The 19,779-nt window shown below is 53.1% G+C and overlaps 6 protein-coding genes across 6 annotated transcripts; 4 read left to right on the forward strand and 2 right to left on the reverse strand.

Moving 5' to 3' along the window:
- Positions 1–136: 136 nt before the first annotated feature.
- Positions 137–717, forward strand: M406DRAFT_54780 (uncharacterized protein; the record flags this gene model as incomplete). Its single annotated transcript, XM_040924544.1, has 1 exon — positions 137–717. A coding segment is annotated over one exon (225 nt), but the record flags the coding sequence as incomplete, so codon positions are not given.
- Positions 718–2,159: 1,442 nt separating this feature from the next.
- Positions 2,160–2,546, forward strand: M406DRAFT_356227 (uncharacterized protein). The gene has a single exon (XM_040923388.1). The coding sequence runs from the start codon at positions 2,298–2,300 to the stop codon at positions 2,511–2,513; it is 216 nt and encodes a 71-aa protein (XP_040777147.1). The 5' UTR covers positions 2,160–2,297; the 3' UTR covers positions 2,514–2,546.
- A 2,180-nt stretch (positions 2,547–4,726) lies between these two features.
- Positions 4,727–6,698, forward strand: M406DRAFT_322267 (calcium-dependent phosphotriesterase). Its single transcript, XM_040919615.1, has 6 exons — positions 4,727–4,937; positions 5,037–5,238; positions 5,342–5,535; positions 5,677–5,952; positions 6,043–6,139; positions 6,215–6,698. The coding sequence occupies exons 1-6, from the start codon at positions 4,793–4,795 to the stop codon at positions 6,510–6,512; spliced, it is 1,212 nt and encodes a 403-aa protein (XP_040777148.1). The 5' UTR covers positions 4,727–4,792; the 3' UTR covers positions 6,513–6,698.
- Positions 6,699–8,846: 2,148 nt separating this feature from the next.
- M406DRAFT_322269 (uncharacterized protein) lies at positions 8,847–9,566 on the forward strand. The gene has a single exon (XM_040919616.1). It carries the CDS (start codon positions 8,969–8,971, stop codon positions 9,431–9,433), a length of 465 nt encoding a protein of 154 aa, XP_040777149.1. The 5' UTR covers positions 8,847–8,968; the 3' UTR covers positions 9,434–9,566.
- A 652-nt stretch (positions 9,567–10,218) lies between these two features.
- Positions 10,219–13,591, reverse strand: M406DRAFT_339457 (uncharacterized protein; the record flags this gene model as incomplete). Its single annotated transcript, XM_040921446.1, has 3 exons — positions 10,219–10,605; positions 10,660–13,261; positions 13,491–13,591. 3 exons carry the CDS (start codon positions 13,589–13,591, stop codon positions 10,219–10,221), a joined length of 3,090 nt encoding a protein of 1,029 aa, XP_040777150.1.
- Positions 13,592–15,811: 2,220 nt separating this feature from the next.
- Positions 15,812–18,345, reverse strand: M406DRAFT_339458 (uncharacterized protein; the record flags this gene model as incomplete). The annotated part of the gene is made up of 5 exons (XM_040921447.1): positions 15,812–16,681; positions 16,765–16,875; positions 16,965–17,861; positions 17,959–17,963; positions 18,288–18,345. The coding sequence occupies 5 exons, from the start codon at positions 18,343–18,345 to the stop codon at positions 15,812–15,814; spliced, it is 1,941 nt and encodes a 646-aa protein (XP_040777151.1).
- Between the last annotated feature and the right edge of the window lie 1,434 nt (positions 18,346–19,779).

The raw sequence follows: 19,779 nt of genomic DNA on the forward strand, positions 1-19,779 counted from the left end.
CAACTGCTTCTCCCAGAGACGAGTCCGACTCATCCTTCAGAAACTGCTGTTCCCAACTAGGGCCAGTCTTTTTTTCCCTCTCCTCTACCTCTCTACTTGTCCTCATCGCTCTCGTCCCTAGCGTAGTGCGAATGCAACGACTCGGAACTCTGCTTTCTAGCTAACGTACTAACTTAGAGGTCTCAACATAATTACAGCAGCAGTCTGATAAGATCTCAGACGACGACGGACGACGACGGACGACGACGGACGAGTCGGGGCAGCACAGGACGACCCGCAGTAGGCAAAGCACGAGGCACGCCCCGAGCTTGGTCTGTCCGCATCTCCTGGCGCACTTGATATCTCTTTCCTTTCCTTTCCGTTCATTCATTAATTTCCAGAAAAAGCAGAAGGCAAACGGAAAAAGCAAGACAGGCTGCCAGCTTGTCACAGTCCACGGCACGAGAGCCAGCCGAGTCGAGTTGTCCGTTGTTTTTCCTCTACTCAGATGCGTTTCGTGGCTTTAGGAATTATCTAGCGCGCAAAACCGTTTAGAGTATGACCGCACTCGATTTTCTTTTAATATACGTGCAACCTCACTCAATCGCTATACCAGCTGATCGCAAAAGCAACACACTCCGAATGGCGACTCGTGAGACTGAATCATGCTTCTGGAGACTAGTCAATGTATTACTGCTCGCTTTCCGTTGCATGGTCGCGTCAGTTTCCCTAGGTTGCACTGGGCACGGTGGACAGGTGAGGGCACTGCTGCCTAACCAGAGATCAGTAACAGTGCTTTTTTCTTTCTTTCTGGAATGGCCATGATGGAGAGATGATGGACTCTACAGTACAAGATAATTTCCATCCATACCTGCATGTGAAGATCTGATGCAGTACTATGTACCTTCCTTCCTTGACAAGTACTCCGTACTTCAAGTGTCAAGGTACTCATCTTTGGTACCTGCTGAAGGACCAACAGGGTCTGCTCAGGGTTCTCGACGCTTGGACCACCGTCGCCCAATCTCCAGGGAAGTCGGTACTAAAATCAGAACGGCAGAAAAAAAAAAAGTTACAGAAAAGTTCCTCGTCAGCCTCTGCACATTGCAGTCCTACCAATTCAGATTTTTCAAAGTTTCCACACCACAACCCCCTCCTGGCGAACTCTGCCTGGCCCCCAACATATTGTTTGCGTCCGCTACTCTGATTTATCCCTAACTAACGCAACTTCATCTTCTTCCCACCCTCTCCTGCCGCCAAAACACATCAAATGGGCAAGAGAAAGTTGGCAGCGGTCGCGAAGCCCGTGCAACATGGTGCCAAACAACCCAATGCGACCATAGTGGACGAGAGCAGGACGGCTGTCTCAGCCTCAGGCCGTCTCCACCCTTCCTCTTCAAAAGAGGTTGAGCCCATCGAGATCTCCAGCGATTCCGCGAGCAACTACGACGACTCGTCCGACCTCGAGGACGATGAACAGACGGCACAACAATCAGAGACAGTTGCGCAGGTGAACGGCAAAGGTGCAGACACCGAGATGAAGGAAGAAGGCGTTGACGACGAAGAAGACGCGGAACCTACCTTTGGCGACCTCATTCGCAACCACGAGACCGTCGACGTCGCCGCTGCCACCCAAGGCCCCAACCACCAGACGAGCAGCGCGCTCGTGACCGCACCTCCCCGCCAAATAGCCGCACCCTCCGCCACTTCGCTCGGCACTGTCTTGGCACAGGCTTTGCGCACCGACGACGCAGACCTCCTCGAGTCCTGCCTCCAGATCTCCGACACCACCGTCATCCGCAACACCATCCAGCGTCTCGACTCTAGCCTGGCCGGCGCACTCCTCATGCAGCTTGCCTCGCGGCTGCACAGGAGACCCGGCCGCGCACACAACCTCATGTCCTTTGTGCAGTGGACGCTGATTGCACACGGCGGCGCGCTGGCCACGCAGCCGGAGATCCAGAGACGGCTGTCAGAGCTGAACCAGGTCCTCGAGGAGAGGTCAAGAGGTCTGAACAGCTTGTTGGCACTGAAGGGCAAGCTGGATATGTTGGAGGCGCAGATGACTCTACGCCGGGGGAACAAGTCCCGTGGCGCTGCTACAGCTGATAGCAGTGACGAAGAGGACGAAGGCGAAGAAGGTATCGTCTATGTGGAGGGCCAGGAGGACGAACCGCTGTCGAATGGCGTCTCACGGCGGAAAGACGACGACGACGACGACCTTCTTGTCACGAACGGATTTGCTTCTGACTCGGAGGAAGACTCGGACGACGAGGAGCAGGATGATATGGACGTAGACGACTTTGCAGAGGAAGAATTGGATGAGGACGACGTCGACCATGACGATATCGAGGACGACTCGGCGGAGGAGGAGGAGGACGAGAGTGAGGCTGAAACCGCACCGCCTGCCAAGGTCCAGAAAAAGACCACGTCTTCTTTCTCGAGACGGTAGGAAAAGGCATATGGGAGTGGAAACAGCTGCAGTGGCAGGATTGGAATTACTACTGCTGCAAATGATATCAACAAAGTTGGCATAGAAAATGTGGACATCATGATGCCTGCTTTGGTTTCAAATATGAAGTCGATATTCAACATTCCCGTGGTGCGTCTCACAAGCCCAAGCTAGGAATCGGGCTTGTCTAGAAGAACCACTATTCGTTCCCGAAAAGGAGTAGAAATTGTTCACAGGTCTAACATCTTAGGAGGCCGTGGGGCAGAGAGAGAAAGCAAGCCTCATGACGTCGCTTGTTCATTAACATCAACATCTCTATTGCTCTCAGCAGTGAGCAGCTTGCTTCTTATAGCTTATTATGCAAAGGCCAAGGCAGTAACTGTAAAGTGGACTGAAGCAATAGATCTATCAAGGTGCATGAAGTGCATAGCAGATGAAGTCAACTCAGTGCCATCTCAGAAGTGAAGATAAGCTTGGAGTTGGTGGAGGGCCACCTGCCGGCAGCGCCTTTAAACATCAATCCTCTGACAGAAATCAGGTTACCATCTAAGACTGAGAATAGCACTTACAACAAGGCCATCTAGTGAAGAAGACTGGACGAGTTTGTTGAGAATATTTGGTTAATTTGAAGATGGGAACAAGAATTGGACTGCATTCGCCAGGCACTCAGTGCAAAGCCACTCCACTGGATGATGATGACATGGAATTGGCAATGGCCTTTCACAGTAACAATTCATGGATTCATGGTATATTTCAAGGTGATATCAATTGATAGGTCTTTTGAGCTGAGCAAGATAGTGGTAATCTTTGCGGAAGGGCGTGCTGTGATGGATTGTATCGGTAAGTATCTGTCATCTATATTGAGCTTGGAACTCAAAGAATAAGTATCGATTACTGAAAAGAATTTGAAAGAGTCTTTCACTGCTGAGGATTCAGCCAAGAAATAGTCAACCAAGAACACAAATTGTTCAGGAGCTTCCATGGCTCAAATATCCAAGGACATTTCAGTCGCCTCTTTCTGGCTAGACATGGGTCGGATTCTTGGATCAGAAAATTAGGAATATATATAGCAGAAGTATTAGTGATGTAGTTTGCCATATCTGATACTATTTGAAGGCGCTTTCACTACCAAGGTCCTAGAAAGGAGGGAATTGAGCCTCTAATTGACCTTCTGGTGATGTGGGGATATCCGGCCCAACAGAGATTGGCCATGCACTTTTGCGAGTGGAGGATCAGTTCTGCATGAAAGCCATCCATCCAGGGCTTTAATTGTACGGAAGAAGAAAAAGTACATCCCTAAAGGACTTACTTATGTAAATGTGTAACCTCGACCACATCAGAAATGGGTAATTTCGAAGCAAAAGTTTATTCATCCGTTGAGGAAGCGATATCAAGTACTGTGGCACCGTATACATCCATAAGAGAATTCGTATGCTAGGCCTTTCCTTGGCTTTCCGAAAATCGGACACCAAACAGGCGTTGAGCAGCTGCATTTAGAGAGCACACCATCGCAACGCAAATGAATCTGGATATTGTGACGACCTTGGTCAATTGAGACTCTGAGTAAATACTTTGCCAAATCTTGAAAAGTCGTGCAGCTGCGACATTATAGTACAATATTTACTAAGTATTAGGTCACTCTGTTGCAAAGGCCGGTATGCTATTGTAGGTTCAGCTGTAACATGAACATCCATTTCAACATTGGATTCTATGAGTACAGCTTACTACTGTCTTTGTGCCGACTGCTGCTTTGGAGAAGTCGTGCAATCACGTGTCTTAGGATTTGCATTTCGAAGCTATTCAAAGATGTAATGATTTTCGAGATCGGAGGCTGGGAAAGGGGATTTACAAGGGCCCGGAAGAAAGAGGCTTTTTTGTTAGTTGTTCGGTTCTCCTGCCAAGCAACTCACTGCCCAGATGCCGAGCCGCAGATCGGCCTCGACACACCGCGCTGATCATATTGCATGTCTAATCAACCCAACCAAGAAAAAAAAAGCATAAAACCCATCAACTTTCCCTTGGCTCGCCGAGTACAGGGTTCCGCATCCGGCCTTGGCCCAGTGGCTCCTCTTCACACTTGACTTCAGGCTATAATCAATTATTTGGGGAATAAAGCTGGGGACTTTCAGGGCACCGCAAGGTACATGATATCATTACCGCCTTTTTTGGAGTAGTAGCCAGTGTAACATCAATTCGGTAAATCTTGGCGGCGTTGGGCGACGACTGACGCGAACCAGCCCCTTGACGATGGAGACGACGGCAGCGGGCACCCCGCACAAGTCTCCTCTTTCCATAAGAGGGACGGGCTCGCCAGAGAAATCCGAGAAGGGACGAGGAGAGCCCAAGGAGAACCAATTTCGCACAATGGCTTGGATGATCTCGTTGCCGACTTTGGCCGTGCTGGCTGCTGTTAATGTGCAATGGCTGCTGAACCCGAAGGCGGTTACTGCGAACGCGCAGCAGACTCTGCCTGCACAGGCTCAGGTGATTGACCAGAGAAGCTTCAATGGTAAGTTGATCAGTACTTGCACGATGAATTCCCCTCATACTCTATTGGAGGAGTCTTTTGGGACGTTCAGCTTCTGACTTGGCGCGCACGCTCTTGCAGTCTGGCCAACCGCTGTCCCACCATCCACCGTTGCCAACGGCACTCAGACGTTTATGCCGCCCGGAATATCTGCAGCCGACCTTTCGGCCAAGCCATTCCACGTCTATGATGAGGACTTCTTGTCAGTGATAGGTCAGAATCCGACATTGACGCTCATTGCGGAGCAAGCAACGGATCCTCTCTTCCACGAGGCTGTTGTGTGGTATGTCTTCTCCTCTTGCTCCTGCTCCTTCTGTGGACCAGTCTTGTGGTGATGTATCTAGGTACTGTATGTATGGATGGAACCAAGTACTGAGGTAGCGCAGGTACGAGCCGACAGATGAGGTCTTCTTCGCGCAGAATGCGGGTGCCGCGGCAGCAGGGACTGGACTCAATAAGTCTAGTATCATCCAGAAGATCTCTCTCGCCCAGGTGGACGCGTTGAAGAACCTGACCAATGCGACTGGGCAGGTGACGGTCACTGTCGTCCCGTCAAACCCAATGGTCATCAATCCCAATGGTCGGTCTGCCTGTTTTTCCTACCCATCACTATGCCGTGAAGATCCTCCACACAAGAACAGATCATCAAGAAAGGGCCGTGACTGACTTATATCTACAGGAGCTACCAATTACAGAGGCCAGATCGTGTACATGGCCGAGGGAGCCGGAGCCAGCAACACCTCAGAGGTCATTCTCATGAACCCTAGGGAGCCATACAACACAACGGTCCTCCTGAACAACTACTTCGGCCGCCAGTTCAACTCGCTCAACGATGCCGTCGTCCACCCCATCAGCAAAGACCTCTACTTTACAGACACGCTGTACGGGTACCTGCAAGACTTCAGGCCGCCTCCTGGCCTGCGGAACCAGGTGTATCGCTGGAATGATTCGACGGGCGCCGTCACTGTTGTTGCTGATGATTTCGTGCTTCCAAATGGTTCGTATGCTTCATTTATCCTCGCACGGAAATGGTCTGGCATGGCGAAGGATTTTGAAAACTGACCGTGGTGGTTTCTTACACATTTAGGTATCACCATCTCTCCTGATGGTAAATATGGATATGTCACGGACACGGGCATCAATGAAGGTTTCTGGGGCTACAACTTTTCCAACCCAGCCTCCATGTAAGCTTGCGACCGAACATTCATTGTGTTGTTGATTTACCCAGCAAGACCACCCCGCGCTAATGTCCGCCACAGATACCGATTCGACATCCAATCCGATGGCACGTGGGACAACCGCAAGATCTTTGCCTTTGTCGACTCTGGTGTCCCCGACGGGGTCCACGTCGACTCGGTCGGAAACGTTTATGCTGGCTGTGGAGATGGCGTTCATGTCTGGAACCCCTCAGGGAAGCTCCTGGGCAAGATCTACCTGGGCGACACGTCAGCCAACTTCCAGTTTGCTGGTGACGGCCGGCTGGTGATTTGTGCAGAGACCAAGTTGTTCTATGTAACACTTGCTGCTTCTGGGGATTATTCCGCAGGACAGATGTAGATATCTGCTCTTTACTGTCTTGGACGTTCAGGTGGAAACGCAGAAAAGCTGTCAGACTGCAGTCTCTCTGACTCTATCAACACTCTCACAATCTACTGTGAAGACTCCGGCCTATAGCTGTCATGTTTTGCACACTGTTTTTACTCCTGATAAGAGATGCCTATGCGATGACCAAGTGTTTTTCAGACTTTGATATGCAGTCCCAAAAGCCAGATGCAATTATTACATCACCAAAAAACTGTATTACTCCTCCTCATTTTGAAATCGAAGAAGCTATTCTGGTCCGTGAGCCATTGCTCTCTTGTGCCCATCCATCTGTGTGTGGGCTTACTGACTTTCGTAACCCGAGGTGTACGGCCCTTCCCAGCATGGCCCAAGAAATGGTGCAATCCTCTGACAAACACCAAGATACACTTTTGTGGTACAACCCTACAAGTCTTGTGTCTTGTTATCCATACACACTGATCTCTTACACACAATGTATCTCAAGTCCGTGATATGAGTCTATCCATATCTATACGCAGCCACTTGTCAAACCGGCCAGCACAAAATCCCCCCCCCCCCCCGTCGTCAAATCCAAATAACCCCCTCCCCCCTTTGTAACAGAACCAACCGTAGCAGAATAACAAGACACAGTAAAATACGATGTCCCCCCAAGGTTCTCCTTATCATCCACTTGGTACTGGCCCCAACACATTCATGGGCGCCCAAGCCCCGCCCTCTTGCACCCCCGTTAAGCCACCCAACACCAACATCCAACACCGAGTTTAGTAGCGCCACCACGGTAACTCTTACCATTATGAGCACGGAAGCGAACATCACAACAGAAGCCGACAAGGGCCATGTCCCCGGAATATGCCCTTATACTATTACCGGTACGGGTGGCACGACGTTCATGGGCGCGCCGGCCGAACCCAATCCCCGCCGCTCGATCGGCATCCACGATTTCAGACAGTAAATGGCAGCGCGTCGGTACGCAACAGAAAAAAAATATAGAGCCATGAGGGTTCTGTTTTGATTTTGTGCAGGACGTTGGGGAAGAAGTCAGTATTAGGGTGAACACACTCTTGTAGTTTTATGGCGGATCACGCACATTACGAGGCTCAATTACCGTGAGACGCTCTCCTCTTCCGTTTTGATTTATATGACTGATGGCTCTTTGACAAGGCATAATCTCTGCTGACAAAATGTTAGAGGTAATTATCATTGGTCAATGTCAAGTGCGCGCAAGGGGAGAATCATCAGAGTCCCTTTTTCTCTCAGTTGGTCGTATACATTGCAAGCCCGCTGGGCCAACCACCCCTGTGTTTGATCCAACATGACGCCAGATTCACAGTTACTTGATATTATCTCTTTAAGCTGTTGATTCAATAACGTCATGGCAAAGCAGATGAGTGAGTACGTGGCAAAATGGAAAGAGATCCTTGTTGTGCTGATTCAATAGGCTGATACTTTGTACCAGTCTTGGTCACATTTGGTCTTCCCTAGATAGGGAGACTTTTCAAGAGAATGTGAAAAACTTCGCTCTTTCTTGCCTCCTCTTCTTGCATATTAAAACAAAATTATTGTACCATAAAGCTTTCACAATCTACTTGATCTGTATCAAGCACAGGATGATAATTTACAGAATGATATATGGACCAACATGCATGATATACCACAGACCAGGTGTGAGCGCCAAAACCTGGCTTTGAGTTTTCCCTTATTTTCTATTTTCCTGCAACATCACTTCTCTATCTACCCTATCCCCTCCAAATCGTTTGCCTGCCCCCCTCCCCTGGCTATATGGATGTTAAAGGTGACCGTGGGGGTTTTTGGACTATAACTATGGACACAGCCACACCCGACTGCAACAATGAATGCATGCATTCTCCACAAACAAGGCGTTCCGGGCAAACAACAGCAAGCAGACCCAAGCCAAAAGACCGACGGACCGACGTCATCCCACCATCAACCACACACCACATGAAGAAGACCCGCCTGCCACTCAGAGAAGGTGGTTCATTGCCTGGTTGCCTCTTCCCTCATCGACAACAGTCACTTTTTGTGTGAACAAAAGAACACCAACACTTACCGTGCAGATCCCGTTCTGTGTTCAGCAAAGCCCGCCCACTTCCCCGGATTTCCAGGGTCCCTCCCCCTCCCTGGTCTATGCCCCATTATTATGACATGATGGGTGATGGCGTAGAAAAGTGACGTGACCCTCTCCTCTCATTGTGTAAAAGAGCACGGCGTTTGGAAAGGCAAGAAATATAGAAATATACAAACCACCCTCCTCCTCCTCCTCTTTTCTCGCCTCTCTTCCCCCAAAAAAAATCCCCAAATCATCTTGACCACACTCAAAGGAAAAACCCAAGGAGAAGATTCCTCAAATCGAAAGTGCAAAAAAGAAACCTTGAAACTTTTCTCCTTCACAAAGCAAACAAAATCAACTATAAAAATAAAACAACACAAAAATGGACGCCATCAAAAAGGTCCTCCACCACAGCACCACCACCACCGCCGACAACACCGTGACCGCCCAGCGCACCGAAGGCGACCTCCACGCCAACGCCGAGACCACCGCCGCCCTAGGCGATGAGCCCAACGTCACAGGCACAGACCGCCCCGAGCCCGCTGCAGCCGCTGGCGCTGCTGGGGAGCACCAGCACCAGCACCAGCAGCCCCGCGCAGGCCATCACCACCCGCGCCAACCTGTCGGCGCAACAGGGCTACCGCCAAACCATTGGCCGCGGGAAGATTTCACCACGGCGGCGGGAGGAGAGGAGGAGCAGGCGAATTTGACCGAGGCGGCGGCGGCGGCGGCGGCAGCGGAGACGGGCAATAATTTCCCAGGGACGAACCCACACCCTACACACTCTGCGCTGGGCAACCGGAATGCGAGTGGGGAGGCGGGATCGGTTCTGCCTGGACGGGAGTGAGGACGATGAAGAAAGGAGACAGAGAGGGACCAAGGGACGACGAATAAAAAATCAATGTAATCAGCCAAGGGTCGCCATGTTCCTGAGAGACTGATACCAGATTGCTTTGGGAAGAATTTTATCATTTTGATTCTGAGCCCCAATTTCATCGTAATGAGAAATGACAGGACAGTCGATGATAATTGATGCATTTGCGTGGCCGTGAGATCATAGCAAGATAATTATCCACACGAGAGTGAAAATCTGATGTGACACACCAGACACCTTTGGAATCCAGCCTGCTCTTTCTCCTCAAGCAGAGCCCTTGCCACCCACACCCTCCAACACCAAGCCATGGAGGAGAATCTAGTAAAACCCACACAAGGCCAGCTTCCTTCTCGCTGGGGGCCTGCCGCCTGTATATTTCCATGCCCAAGATTCTTTATTTTTTCTTTCGATTCCTCGCATTCCCTTGCCCCCCCCCCCCCTCTTTGCTCCCAGCGGTGATGTCCAAAAAAGTGAATTATTCATATCGTGTTGTAGAAGGCAAGTTGGAAAGGCTGTCTTGAGAAATACTGCGGTCTAAGCCAAAGGGCATAGAAAAGAACTTCCGTCTTCGTGCATCGGATAGATAGATGCACGCTGGTAGATAAATAGAAAGGGGATCATCATGAAGGTCATCTCATCAATCATTCCAAGAAAAAAAAGAAAACGCCCCCACAATGCATGCGGTCCAATTTGCTTTTGTTTCCAAAGAGAAGATTGCCGCCCTGCTGGACAAGAAAAAGACAAGAGACACTTGAGGGTCAAATCTGTCCTTGACCTTCCGTATCACCACCCATCCCACTCGCGTCGAACACATCGGCAAAGTTGGCGCCAGGAAAGAGATCCCAAGGTGCGAACATGTCAGTCGGCAGCTGCATCGATCCAAGGTCGACCTGCTCGACCATGATGGCGTCGGCAATAGAGCCGCTGCCGCCCATGTACGAGAACGACCCAGATGCCATGCCGTTCTGCGCAAATTCGTGACCGTAGTGGTTGATCATCTCCGCGGCCGCGACACTGCTGTGGTTTGCATTCGCCCGCTGCTGGTGTGACGATGATGATGATGATGGATTGGGTTCCGCGAGGGAGCTGGACGGCGAAGCCCCCTGGAGCACTGACGGCTCGTAGTTGGACGACGGCGTGAATGGCTGTTGGTGGATCGAGGGCAGGACGGGGTTGCCACTCGCGATTCCTGAGAGGACCTGGAGCCGGTTCTCGCTTCCCGGCGTGCCGGGAGTTGCTTCGGCAGAATACACAGCCTCGAATTTGGTCGCGCCCCGGGCGCTGCTGGTGGCTTGAGGAGAAGGACCCATAGAATATCGAACGGCAGAGACGACGGGTTGAGGGATGGCAGGCGTGAGCGGAGCCGTGCTCTCCGGTAGGCTCTGGCGGACCGGATCAAACCTCCAGTTCCCTGGCGGGGTCGGGGCTGACACCGGAGGAGGGGCAGGAGGCTGCAGGGGAGGGAACTGCGAGGTCTGGGATGGACCACCGTTCTTGTTGACGTTTTGATAGAGCCGGACGAGCGTCGAGTTGGACGTGTTTGTCGTTCCCGTCAGCGACCAGGCCATGAGATCGATGTTCGGCGGCGGCGAGGCCGGGGTGTCAGAGCGGGGAAAAGCAGCCAACGAGGCAGGCCGCCGCGCCAGTTTCGTGCTGGCATACTCTTCGGCAGTATACGTCTCACAGTCCCAGACACCCTTTGATCGATGATCCAGAGCATTGAGGATGTATTTGACACCGCCCCAGTGATCTTGTAACTGCTGCAGGCTCTTGTAGCAGCGCCGGTAGTTCTCGTTTGACTTCTCGGCCAGCAGCGAGTGCTTCGACGGCGCCTCCGTAGTGCACTTCACTTTCATGCCGGCCGCATCAGTACCCGATGCGGAGCCCCCATTCTGCCGGCCCGGCGTCGGTGACGTAGCTCGCGAGGCAGGCAGCGAGGACTGTGCTGCCAGTTCCGTCAGGAACGCGCAGGCGGCGATGTACATGGGCTGCGACGTGAAGGGGCTGGTCCTGTAGCTGTTGGGATCGATGACCTCGGCGAGGGCGAGCATGTCGGCGATCGACTTGGCGCTGGACATGGCCAGCTCGCGACTGCCAGCCGTGAGCTGGTGGTCTCGGCTGCCAAAGGGCGTGAGCAGTGGCTGGTGGAGGATGATGATACAGGCATGGAACCAGACATGGAGGAGGATGAAGAGCGTCCCCTGCCCGTTCTTGGCATAATTGCTGAAATGCAGCGGGTTGAACTGCAACCGCGGGTCCTGCTTTTCATAGACGCCGATGAGGTCGCGCTCGATCTTGGCAAGCATGGCGAGCTTTTCCCCGGTCAGATCAGACACCTTCCTGAGCTTGTTGAGAACATCCGACGCGCGGCCGTACAGCTGAATGATGTGGGCGAATAATGGATACGGTGCTGGCAGGCCTGTCGACAAGTCGACGGCCGGTTCGGGGATAGGCAGTTCGAATTCATCGTCCCTCACAGTGACGGTGCGACCCGTCCCGGTAGAGATGACACGATCCAGAATGTAGACGGCCCAGGCCGTGTCGATACGTTCCTGCACGATCTCCTGCTGCTCCTGTGGGCTCAGCTTCTCATCCTCGGCAACCGGCGAGCCCTCGTCCTCTTCATCGTTGCTGAGGCGGTTCCAAGACCCAGTGTACCAGGGATCCTTGTCTCCTTGGTACTGCACCCCCTCGTTCTTCTGCAGGCCCATGTCGAAGGCCATGCGGATCGCTAGTCCGAGGTACATCCACAAAGCGCTGTCCTGGTTGGCCCCGAAGCCCTCGTACGCCAACAGCAGGTAGGCCTGCACAGCACCGACTGTCGGGCAGGGAAAGGTATCCACCGTTGCAGCCTTGGCCCTCTGGGCAAAAACATGGCCATACTCGGCTCGCGAGCCTTCCGCGGCGCCGGGCAGCTTATCAAAGTTGGCGAACCGAGCGGCCAGGGCGCACATGGCATCGACGAGGATGGAATCGACCTTCTTCTCCTTGACCAGGCGGATGATCTTCTCCCCGCGCAGGAAGGGATGGATGCAGCCCAGGTGCAGGAAGAAGATCTCGACCAGACCGGTGATGAGCGGGGGGACTGGCGCATGGTCATTGGGGTCGTAGACTGGCAGGTCGTCAAACGGCTCGAGGACGGTGTCGGCATGTGAAGGTGCACTGCGGTGGCTGAACAGCGAGAGAGGCGACGTGGCCGACATGGAACCCCGACTGCTGCGCCGCCGACTGTAGGGCCCTACATTCACGACCATCTGCTTGAGCCCAGGCACGATGGCGGTGGGCCCAAAGTAGCGGAAGTAGGGCACCCTGTGCGAGTCGTGGCGATGTGGAACAGGTGAGCGGTTGTTGGAACTCCGGCCGTCTTCCGAGAATGATACTGTCCGGTGACTCGAGAACCTCTTTGCAGCAGATCTGCCAGGCGTCTGGGATGCCGAGGACTCGCCCTCCCACTCGTGACTCTCCTTTTTCGTCCGCGGCGTCGGTCCACTCGACGTCGATGCGGTATCACTCTGTTGCCGACCCGAGGTGCTCGGCTTGCGACCTCCGTCCTGTTTCCTCTGGTGGGCCTTCTCTTCGGTCTTGACCATTTCCTCCAGCCCGCCGTCATCCGAGTCGACTGCAACTTCATATTTTACCTTTCCTGGCCCGGGCTTCCCAGAGTTATTTGTCGACTCCTGCTTGGTCGTCTTTTCGGGCACGTCAGGGTATCCGAGGCACTGGTGCCCGTTCTTTTCGCAGGCCGAGCAGATCGGCTTCTCTCCATCGCACCTCGTCTTGCGCTTGCGACAAGTAAGACAACTGTGTTGCAATAAGGCATGCGGTCAGTATTGCTTATTTTCTGGAGATGTAGATGGATCATGCGCGGTGACAGCAGGCAGCTGTAGCACTCCGTGCGCTCTCAGTCGCATACGGTCCTCCGTCCCCACACAGCCCGCCCGGAGCGTCACGCACGGGGCGGGATGACGCGACAGCCCGCTGCTGTCAGATATGACGGGGAAGAAAGCAGAGGAGTGGATGTGGCACTTACGCAGCATTGACCCGACGTCTCTTGGATGGCGGTTGGCCCTGATTGTTCACAAAGCGAATTTGTTTCGGCGGTGGCAGTGCGCCACCGGATAGAGTCGCCATCACGCGTGGCCCGGGCGGTGCTCACATCGAGGACAGCAAGCAGTAGCAGGAAAAGCTGGTGGGTCGTGAATCAGATCCGAAAAAGGGAGGGCAGCAAGGCGCGCGCAAACCTTGTATTACAAGAGACTGTATACGAAAGGTGGAGAGAGAAGACAAAAAAAAAAGACAAGGCTCCAAATGACACCCCAGACGATGATGGTCCGAGGGGGGGGGGGTGCCACTGCAGAGGCGGCGCAGTGCGCAGCAGCGGAGCGGAAAAGAGAGACAGCGCGCGCGAGTAGTGAGTGAGTGCGTGGTTCGCTCAGCTTGGCCCGTCGGCAAATGTGTTGTTGTAGCGCGGTGGGATGGAACCTTGAGGTGCGGGGGAACCTGTTCCTCTGGTGGGATCGACGTCGGAGCTGTGAACGTATGCTGGGCTGAATATTAATGGACCAGGGGGGAAGAGGGAGGCAGGGAGTGAAGATTTCTTTGCGTCTCTTCGTCTTCTTGGGCAGTATTTCTCTTCTGTTGAAGGGCTCTCTGGGCTTGAACCGTGCAATAGGGCCGAGTTGGTAATGTTGTTGCTGACTGTTGTTGTAGACGAGGATGTTGTCACTGACACACCGTTCAACAGCAAAAGCTGTCAAAGCGGGTTGTGAACGAGGTGAAACCTTGGTGTCATCTTTACCATATTGTACTGCCTTGCAAGGCGCTAGAGCTGGAACCAGGAAACTTTGGATGGTTTGTCTTATGGCTCTCTATAGTGGTGAGAGGGAGAGAGCGAGAGGGAGGGGGAAGCAAGAGCTGGATAGCGTGCGTGCTAACGGTCGTTGTGTCTGGAGGTCCATATATAGATAAGTATATATGCATATGCGTGACGAAATGGCGCATTCAATCTGGGTCGCTGGCTGGGCTCGTACCTGGGTCAATATGCACACACCCAATCATTCCTTCAATCGATCATTCTGTTGTGTACGTTGCATTTTGGAGGAGCCAACCGTTGAAGAGAAGAAGAAATGAAGAAGAAGGGAAGAAAATAGCTCAATGATGGCGGGCTGCAAGAAAAACAAGAACACCGAGAAAAATGAGTAGCAGAGCAAAAGACCCCCCCCCCCCCTTTTTTTTTTTTTTTTTTTTTTTTTTTTTTTCGGTCAAGGCACACACACGCAGGACCCAGGACCAGGGAGAAGGCAGAAAAAGTAACCAAGTAAGCAGTGCTGTATGTAGAATTGATTCGCCTGGCCTGCTATGGTCGAGGTTCGCGAGGTGTGCCTTTGTGCCTGCCCCTGTCTTTGCAGGCGCGTGTGTGTCTCTCTTTCTCTGTGCGGGCCTCTCCCAAAATGGAAGGGGCCCATTGAGGATCCCTGCTGGCTGCCTTGCTCCATCAATCCCACGCCTGCCTTGGCCAAGTGCCTCTGCCTGCAGTTTCGGTTGCCATTTTTACAGTACCACATAGGTTTACAATGTCATGATGGCAAGTCGTATCATTGGTTGACGAATTATAACATAAAGGGTAACTAACGATTGGAGTAAACCACATCCTGGCAGCACAGGGCACGCTCTCAACCAGACCCCTGGGAAAGAAAGAAAAAAAGAAAAGGGAGAAAAAAAGGAAGAAGGGGGGAGGCTCGTTCATGCACAAGAGACTGGTTGGTTTTGCTGTAGGGGCGGGCTGTTGCTAGGGGAAATGGGGATGGGTGAAGGACAGGAGTTAAGAGGAGGTGGATTAGGGGGGTTGGGGGAGGCACAGTGGCTGATTTAGGGCCTTGAGCCCTGCACACAGGTTGCACAGGCGTGACAGGCCAGGAATTCATTCCACTCGGTGTGTCTAGGGCTTTGTACCTCAATACCACAGTAGTAGCAGTGCAACCGTCAGGCTTGTGCACCGGCCTTACAAGGGCCCCCCAAGACGCTCGGGGCCTCTTTTACCCCACAATCTCGGTTGCTTCCGTCTGTAAGGACCCGGCTATTGCACAATAGTGTATTGTAGTATCAATAATAGTACTGCAAAGACGGGCCTCAGTCCCAATTAGATTCACCTCTCAAGGTAAAAGGACGAATGGTGACTTGTTCACTCCATGACAGGCCATCCATAAATCGCGTAGATTATTTTCCCCAAGGACCTGGCGGGTATGATCTCCCAGCCAAGAAGATAGGGTGGTATATTCAACAATTCAAAGGTAGCAAGCAAATATCATTCTTACCATGCTCTTTCCTTTGTCCCTTGGGGGACATGCTTTCTCAACCAAACACAATGCTGATGCCCATCTGCTTGCTGACCTGCCTCCACAGGTCTGGTGCAGAGGCATACCCAGAGACACTCATCACGTCCTCCACCTGCGTGGCGCCACCGCCATCCTTTTCCTCCATCAGGTCCGCCAGGCGCCAGACCTCCTGCACAATGTCCCACGCCCACTTGATGTTGAGCATCCCTTGCCTCTTCTCCACCAGCTTGAACGAGTCGGTCGCCAGCTTGCGATCTCGCTCCGTCACAGCCTCACACGAGGCCACGAAGAGCGGCCACAGCAGCGCACCCATCGGCCCTGCATGGGAGCATGTCTGCAGGCAGTGCCAGAGTGAGGTGTGGCCGTGGCTCTGGACTAAAGGATGTGTGCGGGGATACCCATAGATCGTGTGGTACAGGTAGACGAAACAGCTGTGGCGGTAGGCCATGGCATTGTTGAAAATAGAATGCAGGCGAGACCTCTCTGCCGTCTCTGTATCATGCCTCTTCTCTTCGGTCTCAGGCGATGGCGGGTCGTCTGGGCTGAAACCTGGCGGTAGCGTGGGCTGCCATGTCTCCAGCTCCCTCTCGATGGCGCGTGAGTTTGTCTCAAACTCCGTCTTCAGGACCGCAATCATGGACGAGGGCTGCTTGCTCTTGCACGCCGTCTCCAAGTCCCTCTTGTCGGACGAGAGCTTGGACAGCCGGTGGATAATAGGCCAGAGGGAGGTAGACATGCCGAGCAGGGTATCGACCGAGCTCAGTGGCGACCTGCCCCCCGAAAGTCCCGTAGGTGGCAGTGGTGGCAGGCAGCTCCTCCCTGGAGCCTGCGATAACGGCGCCGTGCCAAACGACAAGGCCGCAATCACGTCGTAAAATCGGAAGGCCTGCATCCGCGCGTCAGTGAGTGTGTGTCCACAGATGCCTGAATAGCGAGGACGACTAGTCATATAGATAGATCAAAGCATACTCTTTCCAGAAACAATCCTGTGGCGTCGTTCGCTGCCGGATACGAGTTCATAATCGTCATTGCACCTTTCAAATGGCCATCCACGAGATTGGATCGGCCCCTCTGAACAAGCTGCCCGACAAGTCAGCAACACACACACACACACACACACAAACACATACGCACCGTGCACACTCTAAGTGGGTGGATGGGTGGCATACCACTTCATAATATACTAATAGCATGATGGCGGCCAGGAGCTCATTTCTCTTGGTGGGCGTTTTCATGCCGTGGTTGATCATGGTCGCCAGCCCTTGGATGGCCTCGTTATGGAAGTGGAGAGACTGCTCCTGGTTCTTGACCCCCCTATACTCGAGGTGCGCGCTGGATAGGGCATAAATGGCATTCATCACGGGGGACTGGTCAGCTGTCAGGGGCAGAACGAGCTCCTGGAACGGGTTGCCCGTCTCCTCCCTGAACACGATGAGATGGCTGAGCTGGTTGCAGAAGTGGGCGACAAGGGCGCGACGGTTCTTGCGATCTGAAAATTCTGAGAAAGCGGGCATGCGAAAGTCCAACAGCGGTGAGCCCACCGGACATGGTGCGATCATGGCCAGATCCGGAGGTCTCGAGATGTGCGTTACCGCCTGGCTAGTCGTGGTGGACGAGGCATCGGAGGTGTGACCCTCATTGCCGTTGTCGTCGTCGTCGTTGTTGTTGTTGTTGTCGTCGTCGTCGTCGTCATCGTCATCAAGGTCGATAGCTGCCGCGTGGGTGGCCGAGGCTACAGGGGAGCGATTCAGGTCCAGAAAACGGCTCAGTGACATGGGGTCAAAGGAGCCGCCGAGAGGGCTGACTAGAGGCACATCGGCCTCGGCGTCGCCATGATGTTGAAGATACCAGTTGTGGCGACTGCTGCCAGCACTTCCGACAGACCAGCGGCGGGTGGATGCGAAAGATGGCTTCCGGTCGAACGGAGTCGTAATTCTCGAGGATGTAAACGAGGCCACCGAGTCCCTCTTCCTCCGCTGGCGTGGCCTGACGGCCTCATAGCAGCAGTCTAGGCCGCGCTCGGCACATCGGGAGCAGGCTGGCCTGACCTCGTCACATTTCTTCTTCTGCAGGAGGGACACGTGTGAGAACGGGATTCCATGTTCCGAAGAAGAAAAATGCAGTGTCGTGCTGCCTTGTCTCATGCAGGGGAAAATGACCAACCTTTTCTTTGCTGTGTCATTTATGGAACCGGTATTAGCGAGCGTAACATTGAAGAGGAGCATTGAGTGGGAGGGGAGAGACTCGATTGGGAGATACTCGGTTGGGGCGCAGATCACCTACCAAGACGTGCAACCTGCAGGAACCACGATCTCGTCGTTAGCTTTGGGTTTGGATATCGTAATGCGATGTGACAGTGAAGAGGGTGCAAGACCCTTCTCTCAGCAGCCAGATAAATAGATGTGCAGGTGATGCAGACAGTATGGACGCGTGCTGCAGGAGGTAGTACGAGTCGCTTGCGCGGGGTGAGACATTGATGGAGGACGACGTACCTGCTCTCGACCGTCTCTTGGGGACTTTGGGCGGCGCAACCTTGGTGTAGAGCAGCATCCTTCCTTCCTGGCGCTCGAGCAATCCAAACAAAATGAACCTTCCAAAAAAGAGCTCTTGGTATGCCTTCTCAAGTTCCCAACTTCCAAAACACTTCCTGTGCCCTCAAGGAAACGAATTTGACGGCATCACATTGCTGAGGCGAGAAAGTGAGTGGCTCGCTCTTTGCTCGTCCTAACGGCTGCACGCGTCCAGTCTTCCCCTTCTTCCTGACGCTGCGGGGAGGGGGGCAACCTTGAAATTGGGGTCGCGCGACAAAAGGCGACGTGCTGTAGCACGCGTGTGGGTCTTCTAAAAGTCCGGGGATTTACTGTATTTAGATTGGGTTTCTGGGGAAGATTGGCAGATCTGCCTTCCTGTGGTGGACGGCTGAGCAGGGGTCAAGGCAATGAGTGAGAGGCAGAGAGAGGGAGAAGAGAGAACGAGAGAGCGAGAGAATGAGGCAGAAAAGGAAAGGGGGAAAAAAGAGAGTAGGCACAAAGTGAAAACACTGGGGAAAGAAGTGGCAGACCGTGGTCACAAGCTAATTGGGAAGTAAGATCGAGTCACGATGCCGTCTGGGAGGCTCGTTCTCGTACCCGAGCAAGCAAGGAAGGCCCCCCCCCCCACCCCCTTCCCCGTGTTTTCCTTTCCCTCTCTTTGTTTCCCTTGGCCCCTAAATCTTGGCTATTGTGACGGTACGACGACTGGTGGCGGCTGTATAGTACTACATGCTGGCATGATTCAAAGGGGGTTCCTGTTCCGCCTATGCACTGTAGCATACAGTACATACATACTATTGTATCATGTCAGTGCTGCTTCCTCAATCCATTCAGCCCAGCGGCCTGCCTGCCTGTCATCTCCAATACAATGCGCTCCTTAGGGTTGTTGGTCGCCAAAAACTCACGTCATGGAGCCTCGGCCCTACCTTGCGACGTTGCAAAAACACTACGCACCGTACCTGGGCACTGATCCCTTCCTCTTATGCCCCTTCTGGGCTAGACCTGGAGAAAGGCTCTGATCCTCCTCGCCATCTCATTGATGGACTGCGACCAGCGACAAGGATTTGATTGGCCGTCGGCCTGTTAAGAGTGGACACTCGTGAGGGGTGAGGAGATAACTACCAGACCAACATGCGGGGTAAGCCTGGGGCCAGTATGCACTGTACTATGGTACTATAGTTTTGTAGGCACACACACACGCAGCCCTAAGACCGCAAGCCCGTTCAGGGGCACAGCACCCTAAGCAGGTACCCCGGGTGCGTGAGCCGGCGTACATATTGAGTGCATGAACAGGTACTCCGTAAGTAAGATACGCAGTCCCATCCTGGAAAACCGAACCGAGGCTAAACACGGTTCGAGGTATGATGTCTTCTAGAGCCCATTTCGAATCGCTGCTAGTTGATCTATAGTATCATCTACGTACAATACTACGTAGAATGTCTGTCTTTTACCC

Source organism: Cryphonectria parasitica (genome assembly GCF_011745365.1).
Source record: "Cryphonectria parasitica EP155 unplaced genomic scaffold M406scaffold_4, whole genome shotgun sequence".
In the NCBI taxonomy this organism is placed as follows: Eukaryota; Fungi; Ascomycota; class Sordariomycetes; order Diaporthales; family Cryphonectriaceae; genus Cryphonectria; species Cryphonectria parasitica.